We start from the raw sequence: 21,504 nt of genomic DNA, 5'->3' as shown, positions 1-21,504 counted from the left end.
AAGTATGACCGATAGAGACAGGTTGAATGGGGTATAGATCGGGGAAAGACACTCTGAGTCCGGGAGTCGAACTCGTGTACCCCAGATCCGTGACGCGCACGGTTGTCCCCGACGCCGAAATAGCGTTCGAGGTACGCGGTGAGCTACTGGAGCTCCCCTGGGAGTGGCTTATTAAGGACGCAGCTATTACAGAATTTGCACTTGTTATTATACAATAAGTTACAAGGTAAATTAGCTAAATTTTCAATCAGAAATGTTAACTATGTTAAAAAATATATACACAATGAAGCTTTAAAGGAACACGCCAACTTTGGGGGAAATTTGCTTATTTGCCATCTACCCTGGAGTTAGACAAGCAGAAACATACCCTTTTCTTCTTTGTGCTTGCATTAGGCTTAGGGAACAGCCGCGCCGTTAGCCTAGCTTAGCGTCATTCACTGAAGTAGGTGTGCCAGTGTAGCCTAGTTCCGAACAGTCACGAAATACACTCCAAATACGACTCCAAAACATTCTGTAAACATGTTGTGACCTCTGTATTTACCACATGGAGAAATTTAAATGTAAAAAATAATTTGACATTTTCGTTTTCTAAGCAGATTTTTGAAAAACTGGGCTTTTGAGGTGATGAAATCACTGCGCCCAGGCAGCAGTGGTTCGGCAAAAACATTTTTTAGTATATATCTGTTTGGAAAACGAAAATGTCTAATTCTTTTTTTTTGTATTTCTCTACAATACACAGGTCACAACATGTTACAAGACAAGATACAAGATACAAGATACTTTAATGCCACACAACGATGGTTGGTGGTAATTGTTTGCGGTACAGTTTGTTAAAAGCACTGGGACATCAACATGAAACATCAGACATCAAACACCCCCTCCCATCCCCAATCCCCCACAATAAATACATATACATACATACATACATCATACATACATACATACATACATACATACATACATACATACATAACATACATATGATACATACATACATACATTAAGGCTGTCCCCGACTAAGGATTTGGATGGTCGACTATGATTGGCCAAAATTTGCCGTTAGTTGACTATTGGTCGACAAAAAATATATATATATAATATTTGTAAACATTTTTTTTTTTTTTTTTTTTTTTGTATCATTCCATTTGGGCTGTGGGGGGGCTTACTGTCTGAAGGAGTCAACTGAAGGCTTCTTGTCCTCTGCAAAAGTATGCAATTGGTCCACTGATGGATACATCTTGATATTTGTCTAGTCTAGTGTGTTCATTAGATGGGTGAAATCCTCTTTCAGTGCCTCTGTGCCTGTTTTCGTAGGCAGTTAGCCTCTGGTATGCATGCCATTAGCGTTAGCCACGCTTCTAGGCCTCTTTTCTTTTGGAAAGAATGAAAAAAAATATATATATATATATATATATATATATATATATATTTTTATATATATTCGACTAAGAGGCTGGCCAGTCGACTACGGCTCCTTTCGACCGATTGGTCGACTAATCGACTAATAGGGGTCAGCCCTAACATACAAATACATACATACATACATACATACATACATACATACATACATACATACATACATACATACATACATACATACATACATACATACATACATACATACATACATACATACATACATACATACATACATACATACATACATACATACACACACACAGTGTATTGGAGTGACTGTTGGGAACTAGGCTACACTGGCCACCTACTTCCAGTGAATGACGCTAAGCTAGGCTAATGGTGCGGCTGTTCCCTAAGCCCAATGCATGCACAGAGAAGAAGAGGGTATGTATCTGCTTGTTTAACTCCAGGGTAGATGGCAAATAAGCTAATTTCCCAAAAAGTTGGCATGTTCCTTTAAGGAGTGATTATTTATAATTGTTCAGTGCATTGAAATACTATAAGCAATAATAAGGTAAAGCACAAGTATACGCTATACATTCACTCTAGATTGCAGTACAGGTCCTGTCCTCCACGTCACATTACTGAGTCACCCTCCCTTTCTTTTATACTCTCTAACTGTGTCTCTGTGTGAATGTCTCTCTCTCTCTCTCTCTCTCTCTCTCTCTCTCTCTCTCTCTCTCTCTCTCTCTCTCTCTCTCTCTCTCTCGCTCTCTCTCTTAACTTTCCTTCTGTATGAGTGCTCTCTCTCTTCTTCCTCTCCTTCTATCCAAGGTAACCTCTGCAGGAATGTTCTTAGTTAATCTCTCTTGACATTTCCCTTCTCTCTCCCTTCGCCGCCGCCGCTCGTTCGGTCAGATAAGCCAAAGGAGCCCAAAGGTTCAATCTTCAAATCTTTCTCTCGTTCTCATTATTGGCCAAAGCCAAGAGTTATCACCCATATATAACTATTCACCTTAAAGCTAATTAATACTAGCCGCCGCTTAACGAAGACAGGCATAGAATTCCCCCCAAAAAACAAGTCGGAATCATGTGGATTTCGTTTCGGAAGCGCTGTGTTGAGCGGATGATTGTTCAAACCGTTAGGCTAGTGCTGTCGGGATTGCACCCTTGAAGCGGTTTTGTTTTCATTGCTCTGTGGTGTTAGAGGCCTGCTAAAAACACGTCTAGAACTGTAAGCTATGGGAAAGCAAACCCGCCTCACCCCTCCCGTCTGCCCGCGTATAACAGCTATTGACGGTAACATGTCACTTCTAGCCTCGTGAAATGTGGGCCCGTGTCCTCTCACACCACACCGTCGCCGCGCCCCTCTACACCAACGAGGCGACAAGTAATTCTCACTTACCTAACGTGAAGCATCACGTCACTCGCATGCGAAAAGTCACGCGTCACAATGTGTGCGTCCGTGCAGGAGGTTAAGTCCACCTCGGGCACAAATATTTGCTTGTGCGATTAAATTGGACCTTAGATGAGTAGGCGCTGTGGCCACACATGGTCACGCTATACATTTCAAAAAGACAAAACCAGATATATATATGGTTGTGGTTTAGATCTAGCATCCAAAAACATGATCGTGTGCAAGGCAGGCACATTTCTTTTTCATTTGCATAATACCCAAATATAGCTCCAAATGGGGGCATATTGGCAGCGGGATGTAAAGGGGAGATTAATATTCAAAGGGTCTATTTTTATCACTCTGCATGTGGATGAGTATCAATGGTATTATTGGCATTTGGCTGGCATCCATGCTGGGGGCAGAGTGTGTGACTGATGGAGTTTCACTGTTTTATGAGGATGAAGTGATGCTTTTGGCAGCATTGGGGTACACTTAAGCCTCTGCTCTTTATGTCGCTCATTTGCCAAGCTAATTTGACAGTTCTGATGATATGATATATAGAGTTTTTCCATGCGCTGAATATAACTTTATCAGTGCACAGGGAGGTGGAGAGAGGAAGGAGAAGGCAATTCAGGGCACCGCTTAATTCAGGGGACGCTACAATGGCATGAAATGCACATTAGTAGCAGACATTCTTAAAACGGTATCAGCTCTTGTGATATTTGAGTAATTCTGGCCATAGCAACACGTCATTATGTAAAATGTCATGTCCCTGGTTATTTTAAATTGGGGATATTAGGGATATCTTCGTCTTATTATTTTTATTAATATTATTAATATAATTAATTAATTAATTAATTAATTAATTAATTAATTAATTAATTAATTAATAATATTTACACGCCACACACATGGAGCACAGCAAAAGGGGTATTGTGATTGCACCTGGCCGTGTGTCTGTGTATTTGTGTGTCTGTCCGCACCAACCAGTTAAGTGAGTGAGTGGTGAGTTGAAGGACAGGCAGAGGGACAGCAGCACTCAAAGGCTTGTGCTCATGCGCAGATGTAGGCATCTCTCTGAGTGCCCTTCTAGTGTTTATTGTTATTTCTTTGTGCTCTTTGCTCTAATTGCCCTTTTGCTCTTTTATCATTATATTTTCATTCATCTGTCTTTATTGTGTCACTAATGCATGAAATACACCCACCACTACCGGGCCTTGAACCAGCAGTCCACTGATTGAACCTGCAGTTGGAAGCGAGTGTATTCACTGCTACACAACTACTATGTTATGGGTTATGTTTAGTGTTAAGGTTCGATTAACGGTCATGGTTAGGGTATAAAGTAAGGTTTTAATAAAGGTTAGATTAACGGTTATGTTTCGGATTAAGGTTAGTGTTAAGGTTCGATTAACAGTTATGGTTAGGGTATAAAGTTAGGTTTTAAAATAAGGGTTAGGTTAACGGTTATGCTTAGGGTTAAGGTTAGTGTTAAGGTTCGATTAACAGTTATGGTTAGGGTATAAAGTTAGGTTTTAATAAGGGTTAGTTTGACGGTTTTGTTCACAGTTAAGATTCGTTTTAAGGTTTATGGTTAGTTTAAGGTCAACAGTGTCATTAAGATGAGGGTTACAGTTGTAAAAGTGTGTCTTTGACGTTAGTGTCAAGGTCTATGCACTCGTATATCAACGTAGTGCCCCGGGTTTTTCTCCCGGTGGACTTATACGGTTAACCACAGAGACAACAGATATCGCCAAGGGCCAAACAGTGCATTAAGAACACACGCCTAAGGGTGTCTGCGTGTGAAGAATACACACAGAGGTTGTGGGATTTAAATATTTAATTACCTGCCTGTCTGTCTGCCTGCATGTCTGTCTATCTTCTGTATCTACAACAGCTATATCAAGGGCGGTCAGGTGGCGTAGCGGAGATTGCGTTCGTCACCAACGCCGGAGACGCTGGATTCGCCTGTTCGAATCCAGCTCCCGGAGTTGTCACCAGCTTGGCTGGCCATTCACACTAATACAATTGGCAGTATTAGAGGGTGGGAAAGCTGGCGGGGTGGGTCCGGGTTGTTGTAAACAGCGACTCCTACAGTTCGGTCGGGGCGCCTGCTCAGCGCGGATAGGATCTAAGGGGGGTAGTGTGATCCTTCCACACGTTACACCCTCTCAGTGAGAGTCCGCGCTGCCAGGTGAAAAGAAGCGGTTGATTGGCTAGACGTGTGTCGGAGGAAGCACGTGATAGCCTCCACCCTCCCAGACCGACTGTGGGGGGTAAGTGCGCAGCGACCAGGAAGGGGATTGGGAATTGGCATAACGACTAACATGGGGATGGGAGAAAATCGGAGGAAAAAGGAGGGGGAAAAAGATAAAAAAAAAAAAAGAAAAAAAAAACTATATCAGTGTGCCAGTATCATTGTAGTGTAACTGTTTATGAGATCATGCCATCACACTGCACATACTGTAGAGGCCTCTTAAAGAGGTTCTTCTTAAACTCACATTCATGGTTTTACCGCAACACCCCTATGTTCTGACGTTTGCCAGTAGGTTAGCCTGTACTGTATTTTTTAATACAGGATTTGTTGATTTTTCTATGGAAATACAAGGTAAATTGCAGTGTTGTCTGTGTTCATCTGCAGTAAAAGTGCAAATCAGTTGTTGACATGTGTTTTTAATTAGACTGTTTATTGATGTGAAATTATGATGATTTGTGAAAATTCAGGTTTATTATCCCTGTACTGTATGTGCGCTTTGGCTGTCATGCATTGATTAGATTAGATTAGATTAGATTAGATTAGATTATATTATATTAGATTAGATTCAAATGTATTGTCATTATACAGCACAAGTACAGTACAACGGAAATACGTTTGTCATCCAACCACAGTGCAAATATAACAGTAAAGTGCAATAGTAATAGAATGTACAGGAGATTAAACTGGGTATAAAATATATAAATTAGTACTACTAGGTGTAGTGCTAATCAGATGTATGTACAAAGTTGTAATATTAATATTGTACAGTGATACAGATATAAAGACAGTATGGTAGTAGTCATACTGGCCAGCAGTGTAACTAGTAAGAGTAGGTAAGGGATATGTACAGATATAGTATCTACAGATATGTAAAAGGATTATGTGCAGATATGTACAGACAGGTGCAGATAGATAGATATATGGTAAAAATAAATATATATATACTGTATGGTATATACAGCACCATATGTTGAATAAGCCCAAACTAACTGAATGTGCTGTTATATGTAGTGCAACACACACACACACATACAAATGTGTAAAGAGAAAGGTGCCTTCAAACCTTTTCAAATTTAGACTTTGAATCTTTGTGGTGTATATATTTGAGAATATATTATGTTATTGCGTCTGTTGTGCAAAAAACGAAGCATACACAATTCTAGAGGGAGAACCTGTGAAGGTTGGGTGTACTGTATATACCAGTAAAACAGTGTGTTTTATAAGACAATGATGATGATTGGAATTACAGCTTGTATACATTCCACTAGTGATGTTGTGGGGCCTGTATGCATTCCACTGGTGAAGGCCCCCGCCTCCCCCCCTGTCCCCCCCCCCCCCCCCCCCCCTGTCCCCGTCCCCTCTCCCATCTCCCATCTCCCATCTCCCATCTTCTACGCGCGAGAGGGTAAAGATTTATGAGGGCCATCAGAGGCGGTGAAAAGTCAGAGTTTATGACATTATCGACTATGAAACAGAAAATGTATTAATAATAATAAAGCAATACATAATAATGTATTATTATTAATAAATACATAAATAATAATAATAATAATAATAATAATAATAATAATAATAATAATAATAATAATAATAATAATAATAATAATAATAATAATAATAATAATAATAATAATAATAATAATAATAATAATAATAATAATAATAATAATAATAATAATAATAATAATAATAATAATAATAATAATAATAATAATAATAAATAATAAATAATAATAATAATAATAATAATAATAATAATAATAATAATAATAATAATAATAATAATAATAATAATAATAATAATAATAATAATAATAATAATAATAATAATAATAATAATAATAATAATAATAAAGACAAAGAAGGAGGAAAAGCAAGGGGGAGCAATCTGTGGTAAAAAGACAAGCATTCCAAGACAACATCCACCGAAATTCTCCATTCATCTTCTCCTGTCTCCTATTTCTCATTAACCCCCTCACCTCGCCCCAGCCTGCGCTTGAAATAGGCCAAGGGCCGGCTCGAATCGCAGAGGAAGCCTTTATATTAGAGGATTCATTGCCCCTGTACACCGCCGGCTTTGTATCCGCTGTGAAATGCCCTGGATGTGTTTAGAAAGTCTTATAAACTGTACGTGTATTAGGGGCTCGGTTGACGCTTCACACTCTGTAAACCCGCCCCAGCTCTCGTCTGTTGACTCCCCATCTGTCTGTGATCCATCAAGGGGACAGACACATAACTGGAGGGGCACGATGATGGCCTCGGTATGAGGTAACGCTACACGCCGTGTGAGGGTGGGGCTGCGGGGGTGGTGCGAGACGCCGACGTCCTCTCTTCCCACTACGAGTGCACGGGAGGAGAGGGTTGTAAAACCTTCCACTAATCAAGCTCTCCATTCTCAAAAACAAGGAGGGCACCTCTCCTTGGGCCTCGCCACTACCCGTGTCTGTCTGGCTCCCTGGGGGGGGGGGGGGGGGGGGGGGTGAAGATGTTGGCCTCTGGCAGCATTTACAGTTAATTACGAATTGAGTAATTCATTATTAGCTGTTAACACAAATGAGAAACCCATAATTAGTTAGTAAGATAGCACTGTTTAAAGCGACAATGTGTCTCTTTTTTAATTGACTTTTTATTAATTAATCTTGTTCAGAACAAATCGAGACCACCTGCGCTTCAACCCGGCACTCACCTTCGCTGCTCTAACCTCAAATGTTCTGGTGAGACACAACACTAATGCCTTGTCTCCACTCCACTAGTCAGGTTTTAGCCGTGCTGTGGCCTGTCTGGCACACAGTGAGCGTCTCCATTGTCTTTAGAACCTTTGCCAAACCTGGCTGGACTCCGGCTGAGACAGCCACCTTTCACAACCTGGCCAAAACTGGGATGGTTGCTGGGATGGTTTAGCTTGTGTACCACAGTTGGTGGTGTGAATTCTGAAAGGTTGATTAGCAACCGGAGAGTTTACAGGAAATGCAATGGAGACACAAACCTAACTATACCATACCATGCTAGACCATGGCTAGCTCCAACCAGGCTGAACATAGCTAATGGAGACACAAACCCAACCATACCATACCATGCTAGACCATGGCTAGCCCCAGCCAGGCTGAACATAGCTAATGGAGACACAAACCCAACCATACCATACCATGCTAGACCGTGGCTAGCCCCAGCCAGGCTGAACATAGCTAATGGAGACACAAACCCAACCATACCATACCATGCTAGACCATGGCTAGCTCCAACCAGGCTGAACATAGATAATGGAGACAAGGCATAAGTGCTGTGTTGAAGCGCCAGCTGTCAGAATTTTCCCTGTGCGCGTTCCAGGACATGATTAATTAATGCAACAAAAAACAAAAACAAAAAAAATATTGTCATTGTCGCTTTTAAATAAACCGCTTTAAGCTAGGTCAACCCTGAGCTGACCAAGCGCATTCCCCCTTGCGGCTGCTCATCTCTCTCTCCCCATGGAACCAGAAGGCCACACAGCCTCCTACCGCAGCAGGACTATTCTTAATGCTGTTTATTGGTCATCGTGCTTCTTCCATATCCCCGAGGCTTCTTGAGTACCAGACGGTTTTAACTATGATGAGTAAGTCCCAACAGGAGGCAGCCACATGAGATACAGCCAACTGACGACCAGGTTCAGAGGAGGGGCAAGGATTTGGGATTGGTGCGAAAGTAAGAGTGAGAGAAAAGCATGAAGGCTGCTGGTAATGTGGTGACAGGAACGTGATATACATGATGTCAGCGTCCAGACATTAGTAAGACGTACAGAAATGCAGGGATGGAATTACTTAGTGACATAGATTAGACATGGATGGGTTTTCATTGCTAAAAATGAAAGATTGCAGCACGGGCACAGTTACACTGGAAAATGATCATTCATCATCATCATCGGCAAACCTTTTTTTAGTCTTCATAAAAACCATTGAGGTCTCCCTCGTTGCCAATGACGACGAGTGGACAGACATAAATTAAAATTAGTAACACAAGATAAAAACAAAGATAAGAACAGGGGGAAATCAGATAAAGATAAAGAAAATCAGCTAAAACAGTTACGGACTGATGGTGGTTAGTGATCGTGGTTTTGAACTGTGCATAGCCTACTTTAAGTTGGAAGAGTATTGATCTTTAAAGTGTGTTGAAGGATGTTCCATGAGTCAGGAGCGCCAAAACAAGCTTGAGGGACCTAAAGCACAAGCCAGTCATTTGAGCTAGTCAGATAGGGTCCATAGTTCCAATCTAACAACATTGTGATGTAAGGTAGTAGTAACAAATGTCAATGATTAATGCACCTCTCTGCGAGAGAAGACTAACCAACCGTATCATACAGGAGACAATGGTGAGTATCATACTGTAGCTGTCACCAGTAATGAATCTGCAGGCAGAGTGATAGACAGAGTCAAGTGGTTTAAGAGTGGAAGCAGCAGCATGTCTATAAATGACATCACCATAAGTCCAGAACTGCTTCGACGATCCTCTTCCTACTAATCAGAGGAAAGCTGGTTTTGTTCCTGTACAAAAAGCCAATTTTCTGTCACAGCCTGCCGGCAAGATTGTCTACAGTATATGGTATTTAAATGTAAATTTCTCATCAAGCCAGATGCCAAGATATTTATACTTGTGACTCTCAATGCTAGAACCAGTGGATATATGCAAACCATTATATATTCAATATTTCTGTAAACATTGTGAACTGTTTTACTTGCATTAAGCACCAATTTAAGATTAACAAGCACCTCCTGGAGGGCATTAAAGGAAAAAGGAAGAAAGAAATTGTTGTTGAAAAAGTTCTCAATGGCCAGTTGTACAGAATCAACAATAGAATACACAACAGTGTCATCAGCATATGGATGGGCTCAAAAAAGATAAATATCATTGGTATAAATGATCTGTGATGATATAAATGATCTGAAAACAGGTTGGCGACAGACAATCTGTTTTGGTATAGCTACACTGCATGTGTACTGATGAATGCAGGTTAAAGGAATGGGAGGTCATCAGGGTCAGACAAAGCAATGTCTGAGGTGGAGCGATACGATGCACGCTAGTTACTTAATCCTGATCCGGCAAGGTCCCTTTAACATGTCTCATTCATCTCTCGGTTTACTCCCTCCCACCCTCAGTCGCTTCCGCCCCCCCACCCTCCCTCCTTCCATCTTTCCTTCAATGACTGGTTATCCAAGTATTCGTGTCTCAGATGTCATGCTGCCGTGTGATTTACAATGCCCCCCCCCCCCTAATTCAGACACAGATATTACTAGATACGGGCAATATATTTCCGTGACACTTATTGCTATGTTATGTAAACACAGACATTAGGTTTCGAGATATTCGTGTCATCAAAAGTGATGCCAAGTACAGCTACAGTAACCACAGTCGACTCCCGCAGCGTTGGAGTGGCATCATGTACTGTAGATACAGTCGTACGTCAAAAGTATAAATAATACTGTCAATTCAACAAAAACAAAACACACCAAATGTATTCGGTCGTTGCTATCAACGACGGGGGTCATCACCTTAGTTTATGTACTGTATGTAATCTAACCTTGAACCCTGCCTGTCTGAAGGTAAGTGTTGATTTTTGCCCATTCGCCAAAGTGATTTTAGTTTTCCTCAGTCAAATGAACCATGAACCCAGATGGACCCACGCTATGCTTCGCTTCACACTTACAACACATCCACACACCCACAATAGCCAACTCTGCTCTACTGTAATTAGCACATATAAGTATACTACTGTTTCAGTATCATGCAGCCATTTCTTTCCATCTCATTACTCTCATGTTATTCTCCGCTGCCCCATTCTATCTAATACAACAAATAGATAATAATAAACAAACAACACACAGTAAACCGATAATAATGTTCTCACTCCCTACCGGAATGATTAAAAACATTATAAATAATAGCTCATGGAAATAAATCGGGTCAACTCTGAGCCTTAAAGGGAGAATTCGCCCCTTAATTAAACAGAATTCACATTGTTATTCCTGTGATCTTGGACAGTTAAATCTTGATCTGTGAATACAATGCTAGACACAACAGGGCCAAGGCTATCTTGATGATCTTGATCTTGATCTTGACAAGACAAATCCTGGCGCTGCTCCTCTCACAATGAATATGAACAAGAGCGAATTCTCAATAGCTGCAACCTTTTTACGATAGGCCGCGCCTGTCGCCAATGTCAATTGGCACGAACACACACACTCAAACTTTCACACAAGCACACTTGATTTCCATGCCAAGTTTCAGGCTCCTGGGGAGAAAACCTGTGGCCGCTCGAGAGTGGAGACATTTGTATTAGTAGACCAACCAACCAACCGACAGAGTGACCTACAGAATATACTGTAGCTGTTGGTCATAGCTAAAACGACTGTGTTGGACACAGTAACCAGGGTGATCTTATGGGGTTATGGGCACATTCTAAGGTCCATATTATGTGCCTTTACTACAATGAAATATGTTTATTTGAATATAAAAGCTCAAACATTCTACGAATGAACAAAGCCTCCAGTGCATGTGGCGGAGCAGCCCTCCAGATCTCGTCTCTTAATGAGGGCTGATTTGGGGCTTGTTTATGCCGTTTCTACGAGTGGCGTAAAATACAAATCAATTGTGTGCATCCTCTCTAAAGAGAATGCCCTGGAGCACTTAACTGTGCAATGATGCTTGCTTAATGTTAGGCCAGGCTCATATATACACGGGGAACTATGGCGCTGGACTGGGTTTCTGTTCTGTTGCCAACCCACACTATAGATCCCTTCGGTGTAATGTGCTGAAGAAGAGCACAGAGTTAGGGAACAGAACAACTGCATCGTGTAATACAATACAGTACAGCGAGATTCAGCCAAACCTCAAAACATTCAGATTGGCTTAGTATACTGTATTATATAAATACCTATCGCTATGCCATGAAAATATATTCTATTAGTTGTGTACAGTGGTTAGATCTTTCTTGTTGATGCATGCAATTAACTGCACTTGTATGGAGTATTTTAGATTATGCATATCCATATTTTCATAATTTCCATTAAAAAAGTTGCATACTTTGAATATGAATTAGAGAGGCATCCAAACACACGGCTGGTTTAAATGGCCTGCGTTCTCAAGAGGGGGTTAGGATGTAGTGACTATTAGGCCACTGCTTACCTGGTTTCTTGGCTTCAGGCATTTCTGTGTTTTTTTTCCCCTTTCTAGATCAACTCCTCTGACCGCGTGCGTCCTCCTCCCTCCTTGTCGTGATCGGTCTGCTTTTACTCCTTCATCCCTTTTTATCCAGACTGACCCTGCCTGCCTGCCTGCATCCCCCCCCCCCCCCCGCGCGCCAGACCCCCCCGCCCCCCGCCGGCCACTTCAGTCCAGTCCCCCTCCCCGTGGACGACGGGACGGCTGTCACTTGAAACCCTGAGAGCTCTGAGGAGGAGGAGGAGGTGGTTGCTGTGGAGAGGAAAGGAAAGCACCATAGGGGTGAAGGGGTTTAATGCCTTAACGAAAACCACGACCCTCTGGCAAACGTGGTAATTGCTTACCTCGTTAGGACAAGGAGGCCTGATCGGGATCTACATAATGATAAACCTTTCTTTATGAAGCACTTTTTAAGACAATGTTACCAAATGCTTTAAAGAACAAAAAATTATTAAGTTATGTCTCTAAATACAATCCTGTGGGATCACAAGACGGAAGGTATTATAGCGTCACAAGGAAAGGTAGCGAGAGTTGGCAAAGAAAAAAAACACCCAATTAAATTGGAGGGGGCAATAAAACAATGATTAAACAAGAAGAAAAAAGGCCTCTTTATAAAAACATTATCTTTAAAGGGGTGATTTAGGTTATCAAACGTAGACTCTCTCCCGTAGGCTTAAGGGCCCCGACAGCAAAAGACTGATTGACACTCATCAGTGTTGACAGACACTTGACTGATTGATGGAAGTTATAAACTCTTTTAGACAAAAGAAAATTATATGCTCATCCAAGATTGCTGTATGGCTGAATGTTCTGCTGAATTCACATAGAACTTCATTGGGGGAAAAGATTTATTCAAAAGATAAATGAAGCCAAAGCAGCCTTTTTTTCGGATCTATGACAATCTCATTTGTTCTCCAGTGACTCTAGCTGTCAACACGCTATAATATTTTACGGGCCTGGTAGCCCCCGAGCCCCGATACGGGGGACGAGGTCAAAGACGGCAGACAGAGGTCTCTGACCTCTCAAGTTCTTGGAAGTCTGTGCTTCCCAATCCAACACAAGTGCATACACAGTTACACACACACACACGCACGCTCACTCACTCACTCACTCTCACTCTCACTCTCACTCACACCCACAGTTGCAATGTTTATATGCTCTACAGTAGTATGTCTATATGTGCATGTACAGTAGGCCTGGGCCTTGTCCATTCATAGTTATGTACTGTACAGACTTACATGTATAACAAATGCCTATCAAGACCATGAACAGGTGTAGTGAACATGGGTGTTAAAGGAAGAATCTAGGCAGCTTTCCACATCCAACACTACTGTATACAGTAGCTCCTATCTATTCTGGGTTCTGCGCTATCCTTGCTGTCTGCGAGGCTCACGGCGATACACACAGAGCTACGACTTCCTGTAAATGTTCTCTTGACCCAGTTTCGCCGTGTGGCAGTGACCTTGGCCATATCAATAAACGCTCTGTTGAAAATGTAATATGGGAGATAGAACTTAAGTCATAAAGATGGACAGAGATTGACATAAGCTATTTTAAGTATGTGCAACTTGAGATTCAGATGCTCAAGGAGAGTAGCCTAAAAGACCCTTGGCTAAGATAGGGAGGTAATGGTTGACTAAGACACAAAGAGACTCTATTCTACGCGGTCTCTATTCCTGCTTCATCTTACTAAATGTTCATGTCTTCTTTTTCTGGGACGTGTCTCCTCTATCCATCAACAGTTCATTAATGTTGAATCATTAATGCTAATACTTTGAGCTCGGTGAGTTATAGGCTATTATGACTGGACTCTATGATAGGCCTAGGTGAATCATACATTGCAGTTGTTAATTATATAGCAATCTAGCTATAGGTGTCCTACATAACCCAATAATCCTCTGCAGAGGTTGAAGCCGGGCTCTTTTAACACATGCATTTGTCGGCCTGTCAAAGGGTTTGCTTCTATATTGAGGTACAGGTTAAAGGACAATACCAGTGTTTTCGACATTCGTCTCTCAAGTCATTTTTGCTTGATCCAGTGTATCTGAAAATGTATCTTAAAGGTGCTATAGATCACATTTTTATGTAGAGTAATCTTTCTTTAAATTTTTTTTATAATACATCAACAGAGCTTTTAGAAAGATGTGGAATAAAAGTATTGCCCCCCCCCCCCCCCCCCCCCAAGATTATTAAAGATTATTGATTCATTAACTCATTCACGGCCACTAGCTTTCGCCATCTGCGCTGTTTGGGGCCAGCGTTAACACTTTGGACGCCAACGGGTGGCTATGTGGCGTAGTGGGCAAGGCGCTCGCCACGAATGACGGAGACGCTGGGCTTGCCTGTTCGAGCCCAGCGCTCCACATTGCTTTCAGTTTAGCTGGTCGTTCATACTAATACACATTGGCCGTATTAGGGGGTGGGAAACTGATGGGTGGGGATCGGGCGTTGTGGACAGCGACTCCTACAGGTCGGTTGGTGCGCCTGCGCAGTAGAATCAGGAAGTGTCGGGGGCAGCGTGAGCCTCCCACGCGTTACTCCTCGCCACTGAGAGATCGAGCTGCGCAGGTGAAAAGATGCGACTGCTGTTACCTCAAGTACCGGAGGGGACTTGTGCTATGTATGACTTAGTCCACATTGCAGCCGGCTTGTGGGAGGCAAGAAACAGCGTTCGTGACAGGGGAGGGTTGAATTGGATGATACGAAATTGGGATGGGAGAAAATATAGAAAATGGGAGAAAAAGTGGATTAAAAAAAAAAACACTTTGGACGCCAACAACGAATTAACACGTTATTGCCCGCCATGCGTTGTGCGCCAACAACGAAGGAACACGTTTTTGGGATCAATATTTAATTTTTTCGCCATGGCATTCATAATTCATCCAGCCTCCCTCCGGAACGCAGCTGGACCCTGTTCTGATATTGCAACGCCTCAATACTGCCGCCTGGTGGATGTCGGGCAAGTTACACTCCAAGCCAAACCGGAAGTGGCGATCGGTGCATCGAGGAAATTCCTCCGCCAGAGATATCTTGTAGCGTGGATCAATATACACAATCGAGTGCATTGGGATAGCTTTCTAAACGCAATAATCAATATGATTTCGGCGTTTATTGCATCATACAAACCGGAAATGGATCTAGCAGATCGATGGCGATTGGAATGGCAATCAGATAATTGGAATATTCTTTTTGCAGTACATCCTAGTCAAGGTAAGGGCTATATGCTATCAATCTTGCGTTGATCCAATAATTCCTTCCCCGCGATCGGAGCGTGTGTCTGTAATGTACTGTGTAACGTATTCCGTTGGTGATGATAGAAGCATAGAACACCCCCCCCCCACACCCTTTCATGCATGCATGATGAAACATAATACAGATAATATAGCGTTGATTTCAGATTGATTATTGATCCAGGCGAGGAATGGCACCAGCGACCTCTGGTGCTGAATGTGTTAATGTGTTTAGGACACATTGTCAGATACAGTGGAAGCCTATGGCACTGGTGAATCTGTAAAATATAACTAGGCTATAAAATGATTCAATAATGGTACAGTAAAAATTATGAAAAACAAGCGCAAACTTTCAATAGCTGCAAGCATTTTGCAATAGGCCACTCCCATTACCACGCCCCCTTTTATAAGTGGCATGAACACATACACACATTTGACCTCCATGTCCAATTTCAGCCTCCTAGGAATTTTTTTTTGACCGACCAACCGACAGTGACCTATATAATATAGCTGCTGGTCGCAAGTAAAAATGGAGGCATCAATTTTGTATCAAGGCAACTGGACTCACATGTCAAAAATGCTGGTATTCTCCTGACATAAGCTACATCATCCCAGGTTCTTCACCCTACTACGTTAGAATTGAGATGATCGAAATACCACAATATGTTAAATTTTTTTTTTAAAGTAGCTACTGTACAAACATAGGATAATAATAATTAGAGGTGTACCAAGTAAAGGTAATTTATGCAGCATTATAATTATGAAACAACAACAAAACTGTTAAATCAGAGTTCAAAACACCTAACATCTAAATACATCTTTCAATATTTTTTGTCTAACTTTGTTATTCAGATAATTGAGATTAGAGCCTTTCAGAAATAAGTAACTGACATGACTTCACACCAGAATAACGGAAATATTTGTCTGGAAAGGTGCATAATGAGGTGTTGTCGATGTATTGCTGCGGTTGAGTAGACAAATAGACCTACATATTCCTGGGAATGCGTCCGCATCATGTGGTTCCATGGGTTTGAAATCTACCTTATGATGTTACATCACTTTCCTCTCATGTCTATTGTCACTGTACTCTCCATTGTTCAGCTAATATCTTTCTATCCCTGGTGGTTGGAGTGATTGGTTTTGGTTTCACATCCGTCGCCGTTGTGGGCTCAGCTTTGCTTTTACCGCAGGTTGTAGTGAGAACTATTCTTGCTTGGATGTTGCGTGATGAATAAGTAGGTCATTTTAAACATTTACTGTCGAATATAAAGGAACTGCTGAACACCAAAACCACAAATTCTCCTGGGAATTAAGATTAGATTATATTCAAATGTATTGTCATTATACAGCACAAGTACAGTAGAACAAAAATAAATTTGGCATCCAACCAGAGTGCAAATGTAACAGTAAAGTGCAATAGTGATATACAATGTAAATGGACTGCATTTATATAGCGCTGTTATCCAAAGCGCTTTACAATTTGTTCTTCACATTTTACGCATTCACTCACACATTCACACACCGACGGAAGAGGCAACCATGCAAGGTGCCAACCTGCTCATCGGGAGCAGTTAGGGATTAAGTGTCTTGCTCAAGGACACTTCGACACGCTGCCCGGGAGGAGCGGGAATAGAACTGGGAATCTCCGAGCCACTGTCGCCCCCAATGTACAGTTGATTAAACTGGGTATAAAATATATATTATATACTGTATATATATATAATTTATATATATATACAGTGATACAGGTATGAAGACAATAGGTAGTAGTCATAGTGGCCAGCAGCGTATCTAGTAAGAATAGGTAAGGGATATGTACAGATAGATATAGTATCTACAGATATGTAAAAGTATTATGTTGTTTATAGATGTGGATATCAAGTTCAAGTTCAAGTTCAAGTTCTTTAATAGTTGTCATACAGAAGTACAGAATACTTTCATACAAAATGCTTCTTACTGTTACGCTCCAGAGACTGTGCTAGACAAGATAGTATCAAATAACATAATAACATAATATAGCATGAATTTAGAAGAAGAAAATGAGGTCACAGTGTTCGGTATAGACATATGTACAATGTTCTGAGTTACCATATAATATACAATACACAATACTATGCAGTGTACTAATGTACAGTACTATCTAGTGCAAAGCAGAAATGGGATGAGGTACAATTTTAGGTACAATTTACAGTAAGGTGTACGAGTTGTAGTGCAATCCTTCATCCATAAATATAAAGTGTGGGGAGTGGGTGCTACAGTGTGTTTGTTTAAAGTGGGTGTGTGCTATAAAGTGTGTGGAGTGGGTGCTACAGTGTGTTTGTTTAAAGTGGGTGTGTGCGTGTGGATGTGTGTGCTATGTGCGTTTGGTGGTTGTTGTTGTGTAGTGTTCATTCATTGTTCGTTTAGCAGCCTGATGGCCTGGGGATAGAAGCTACTTCTGAGTCTTTCTGTGCTCGCCTTGAGACTCCTGTATCGCTTGCCTGACTGCAGCAGTTCGAAGAGGCAGTTGTTCGGGTGACTGGAGTCTTTAATGATTCTCTTAGCCTTGCCCTTGCAACGCTTGTAGTAAATGTTCTGGAGGGTGGGGAGCCCCCCTCCAATTGTGCGTTCGGCTGAACGTGTCACTCTTTGTAGTCTGCTTTGGTCTTTTGCAGTGCTATTCCCAAACCAGGAGGTGATGTTGCCGGTCAAGATGCTCTCTATTGTACATGAGTAGAAGTTCTTAAGGATCTTCTGGCTGACTTGGAACTTCCTTAGGCGCCTGAGGAAGTAGAGGCGTTGTCGTGCCTTCTTCACCACACTGTTAATGTGTGTGGTCCATGTCAAGTCCTCGGATATGTAGGCTCCGAGGTACTTGAAGCTGTTGACTCTCTCAACCGGTGCCCCGTCGATGCTGAGGGGGCTGTAGTCCTTGACCCCCGACCTCCTGAAGTCCACAATCATCTCCTTTGTTTTGCTGACGTTCAGGGAGAGGCTGTTTTCCTGGCACCATCCCGCCAGGACCTTGACCTCTTCCAGGTAGGCCCTCTCGTCGTTGGCAGAGATCAGGCCCACCACCACTGTGTCGTCAGCAAATTTGACGATTGTATTGCTACTCCGCTGAGCCACACAGTCGTGTGTGTACAGGGAGTAGAGGAGGGGACTCAGAACACAGCCCTGGGGGGCCCCTATGTTGAGGGTGATGGATGAGGAGGTGCAGTTGCCTGCTCTCACCACCTGGGGTCTGCCAGTCAGGAAGTCCAAGACCCACTGGCAGAGGTCATAGCCCAAGCCCAGGTCCCTGAGCTTGGCTATGAGTATGGAGGGGACTATGGTATTGAATGCCGAGCTGTAGTCGATGAATAGCATTCTCACATAGTTCCCCTGCCTCTTGTCCAGGTGTGATGCTGCTGTGTGCAGCACATGGGATATGGCGTCCTCCGTGGACCTGTTGGGGCGGTATGCAAATTGCAGGGGGTCCATGTTGATGGGGAGGGAGGAGCAGATGTAGCCCTTTACTAGCTTCTCAAAGCACTTCATGGCTATGGAGGTGAGAGCTACAGGGCGGTAGTCGCTGAGGCAAGCAGGCTTGGATTTTTTGGGTACAGGGATAATAGTGGACTTCTTCAGGCAGGTGGGGATGACAGCCTGTTCTAAGGACAGGTTAAATATGTCAGTGAATACTGGGGCCAGTTGGTCGGCACAGACTTTTAGGACGCGGCCGGGGATGCCGTCCGGACCTGCTGCCTTCCTGATATTCACTTTTTTAAAGGTCCGCCTCACCTCATGCTCTGTTACCCTGAACACTGCGCCTCCATCAGCAGCCGACCCCCCCCCCCCCATTGCCGAGGCTTGTGAGCTGGTGTTGTTATTACCAGCATCAAACCTCGCATAGAAGGTATTGAGGTCGTTTGCTAAGGAGATGTCACTGTTCAGTTTGAGGGAGGCGCCTTTGTAGTCTGTCATCGTTTTGAGCCCCTGCCACATAGCTCTAGAGTCAGCTTGTTCAAACTGGAGTTCAATTTTATCCCTGTAGCGCCGTTTGGCCTCTGACACTGTCCTCCTTACGTTGTGTCGCGCCACCTTGTGGTCATTCATGTTGCCTGCCACTAGGCCGTAATTGTATGCTTTGGTGCGCTCTCTCAGAGCTTCACGGACGGATTTGTCTACCCAGGGTTTTTGATTTGGGTAAACTTTCATTTTGGTAGTGGGGATTGTTTCTTTCACCCTAGTACAGACATAGTCCAGCACTGTCTCCGTGTAGGCATTAATGTTATCTGTGTCGCGGAACACAATCCAGTCTGTGTGGTGAAACACTGACCGGATCGTCTCTTCTGACGTCAGATCCCATTTCTGCACCTCTCGCGAGACTACGGGAGTACTTTTAATTCTCTGTCTGTACTTTGGTGAAAGGAAAATGGATGCGTGATCTGACTTGCCAAAGCCACTATCAGAATGAGCCTTGTAGCCACCTTTAAATTGCGTGTAACAGTGATCTAGGATGTTACCGCCTCTGGTGTTGCAAGTCACATGCTGATAGAAGTCGGGCAATACCTTTCTCAGATTGGCGCTATTGAAATCTCCCAGTACTAAAATGGCGGCGTTAACGTTAGCCACTTGTATTCTATTTACCTCGTCGTGTAGTCTGGAGAGCGCAACCTTGTTGCTGGCTTGCGGTGGAATATACACTCCGACCAGGACGATCGCCGTTAACTCCCTCGGGAGGAAGAAAGGACGACACTTGATGGTTATATATTCCAGTTCTGGGGAGCAGTGGTTGGATAATTCCTTCACGTTCGTTGGATCACTCCAATTTTTGTTAAACATGAAGGCAATACCTCCTCCACGTTGTTTACCGGACTCTGATGATGTCCGATCCTTTCGATGGATAAAGAAGTGATCCGCTGGTTGAATTGCGTGATCTGGAACCTCCGGTGTGAGCCATGTTTCGGTGAAGCAAAGGACATTGCAGTCCCTAACGTCTCTTTGATATTGAATCCTTGCTCGGATGTCATCCAGTTTATTGTCTATTGATTGTACATTGGCTAGCAATATACTGGGAAGTGGTGTACGGTGGCGTCTGGATCTCAGCCTGTTTCGGATCCCAGCCCTCTTTCCTCGTCGTCTTTTCCTGGGCTCTGGGAACAAAGGGTCTGGTCCTAATCTCCGGAGGATTTCTTCAGGCCATTGGTGTGGTTCGGAAAGCTGATCCAGCGAGTAATCCAGTTGGTAAGTTTCCCGTAATCCAATGTCTATGAGTGACTGACGGTCATATACATTAAATGCACCAACAGTTGGTACGCACAAAACTCTAAAAACTATAAATATTAACAAAAGTAAACACAGTCTCGACGGAGCGAACAGAGAGGCAGCCGGTCGGGGCGGCGCCATCATCATATATATATATATATATATATATATATATATATATATATATATATATATATATATATATATATATATATATATATATATATATATATATATATATATATATATATATATATTGTGACGAGCCTGGTGGTGTTCAATAAGAATATTTATTGAATCAAGGCAGAATATAGTCCGATGGGCAAAGAGAATGGTCGTAATACAGTCCGATGTCCAAAACACAAAACAGGCTCTCGTACAGAAAAAGGATTGTTCAATACTCAGAGTAGTCGTCCGGTCCATGGTCAGTACATAACGGGGTTTCTCAGCCAGTCTAGGGTCCAGTACACACAGGGAACAAAATAACTGGGCGCCCATCACCAAATGCGTGTAGATTTACCGTCTGGCGTCTAAAAATAATAGTCTGCCCGCCAGCTGGCGTGTAATTCATATCGATACTCTTATTTTGAAAATCCTGTGCGGGTCTCATTGCCGCCCCAAGCGCAGATCCAGTCATAATATCTGGGCTCCGGCAGCTAGCAACGTTCAGGTTAATATGATACTCTTATTTTGAAAACCCTCTAGCAACTCCGCGAGTCATATGATATCCGCCCAGTCCGTGTTGTTTCTTGAAAACAGAGCAGCGTTGTAAACAGAGCAGCGTTAACACAGCAGTGCGCCTACAGGCGCGAAATAAGTCTGTGATGTTTTTTTTCTTCTCACAA

The 21,504-nt window shown here is 42.5% G+C and overlaps 1 protein-coding gene across 1 annotated transcript in view; it reads right to left on the bottom strand.

Moving 5' to 3' along the window:
* Nucleotides 1-12,244, bottom strand: part of mybpc2a (myosin binding protein Ca) — a 105,197-nt gene extending 92,953 nt beyond the window's left edge. The window contains 1 exon segment of the mRNA XM_084328802.1: nt 12,165-12,244. Coding sequence (XP_084184928.1) covers nt 12,165-12,186 — 22 coding nt within the window. The 5' untranslated portion in view covers nt 12,187-12,244.
* Between the last annotated feature and the right edge of the window lie 9,260 nt (nt 12,245-21,504).

This window comes from Notolepis coatsorum (assembly GCF_963971535.1).
Source record: "Notolepis coatsorum genome assembly, chromosome: 14".
Taxonomy (NCBI): Eukaryota; Metazoa; Chordata; class Actinopteri; order Aulopiformes; family Paralepididae; genus Notolepis; species Notolepis coatsorum.
This window is presented reverse-complemented; position numbering and strand designations above follow the sequence as displayed.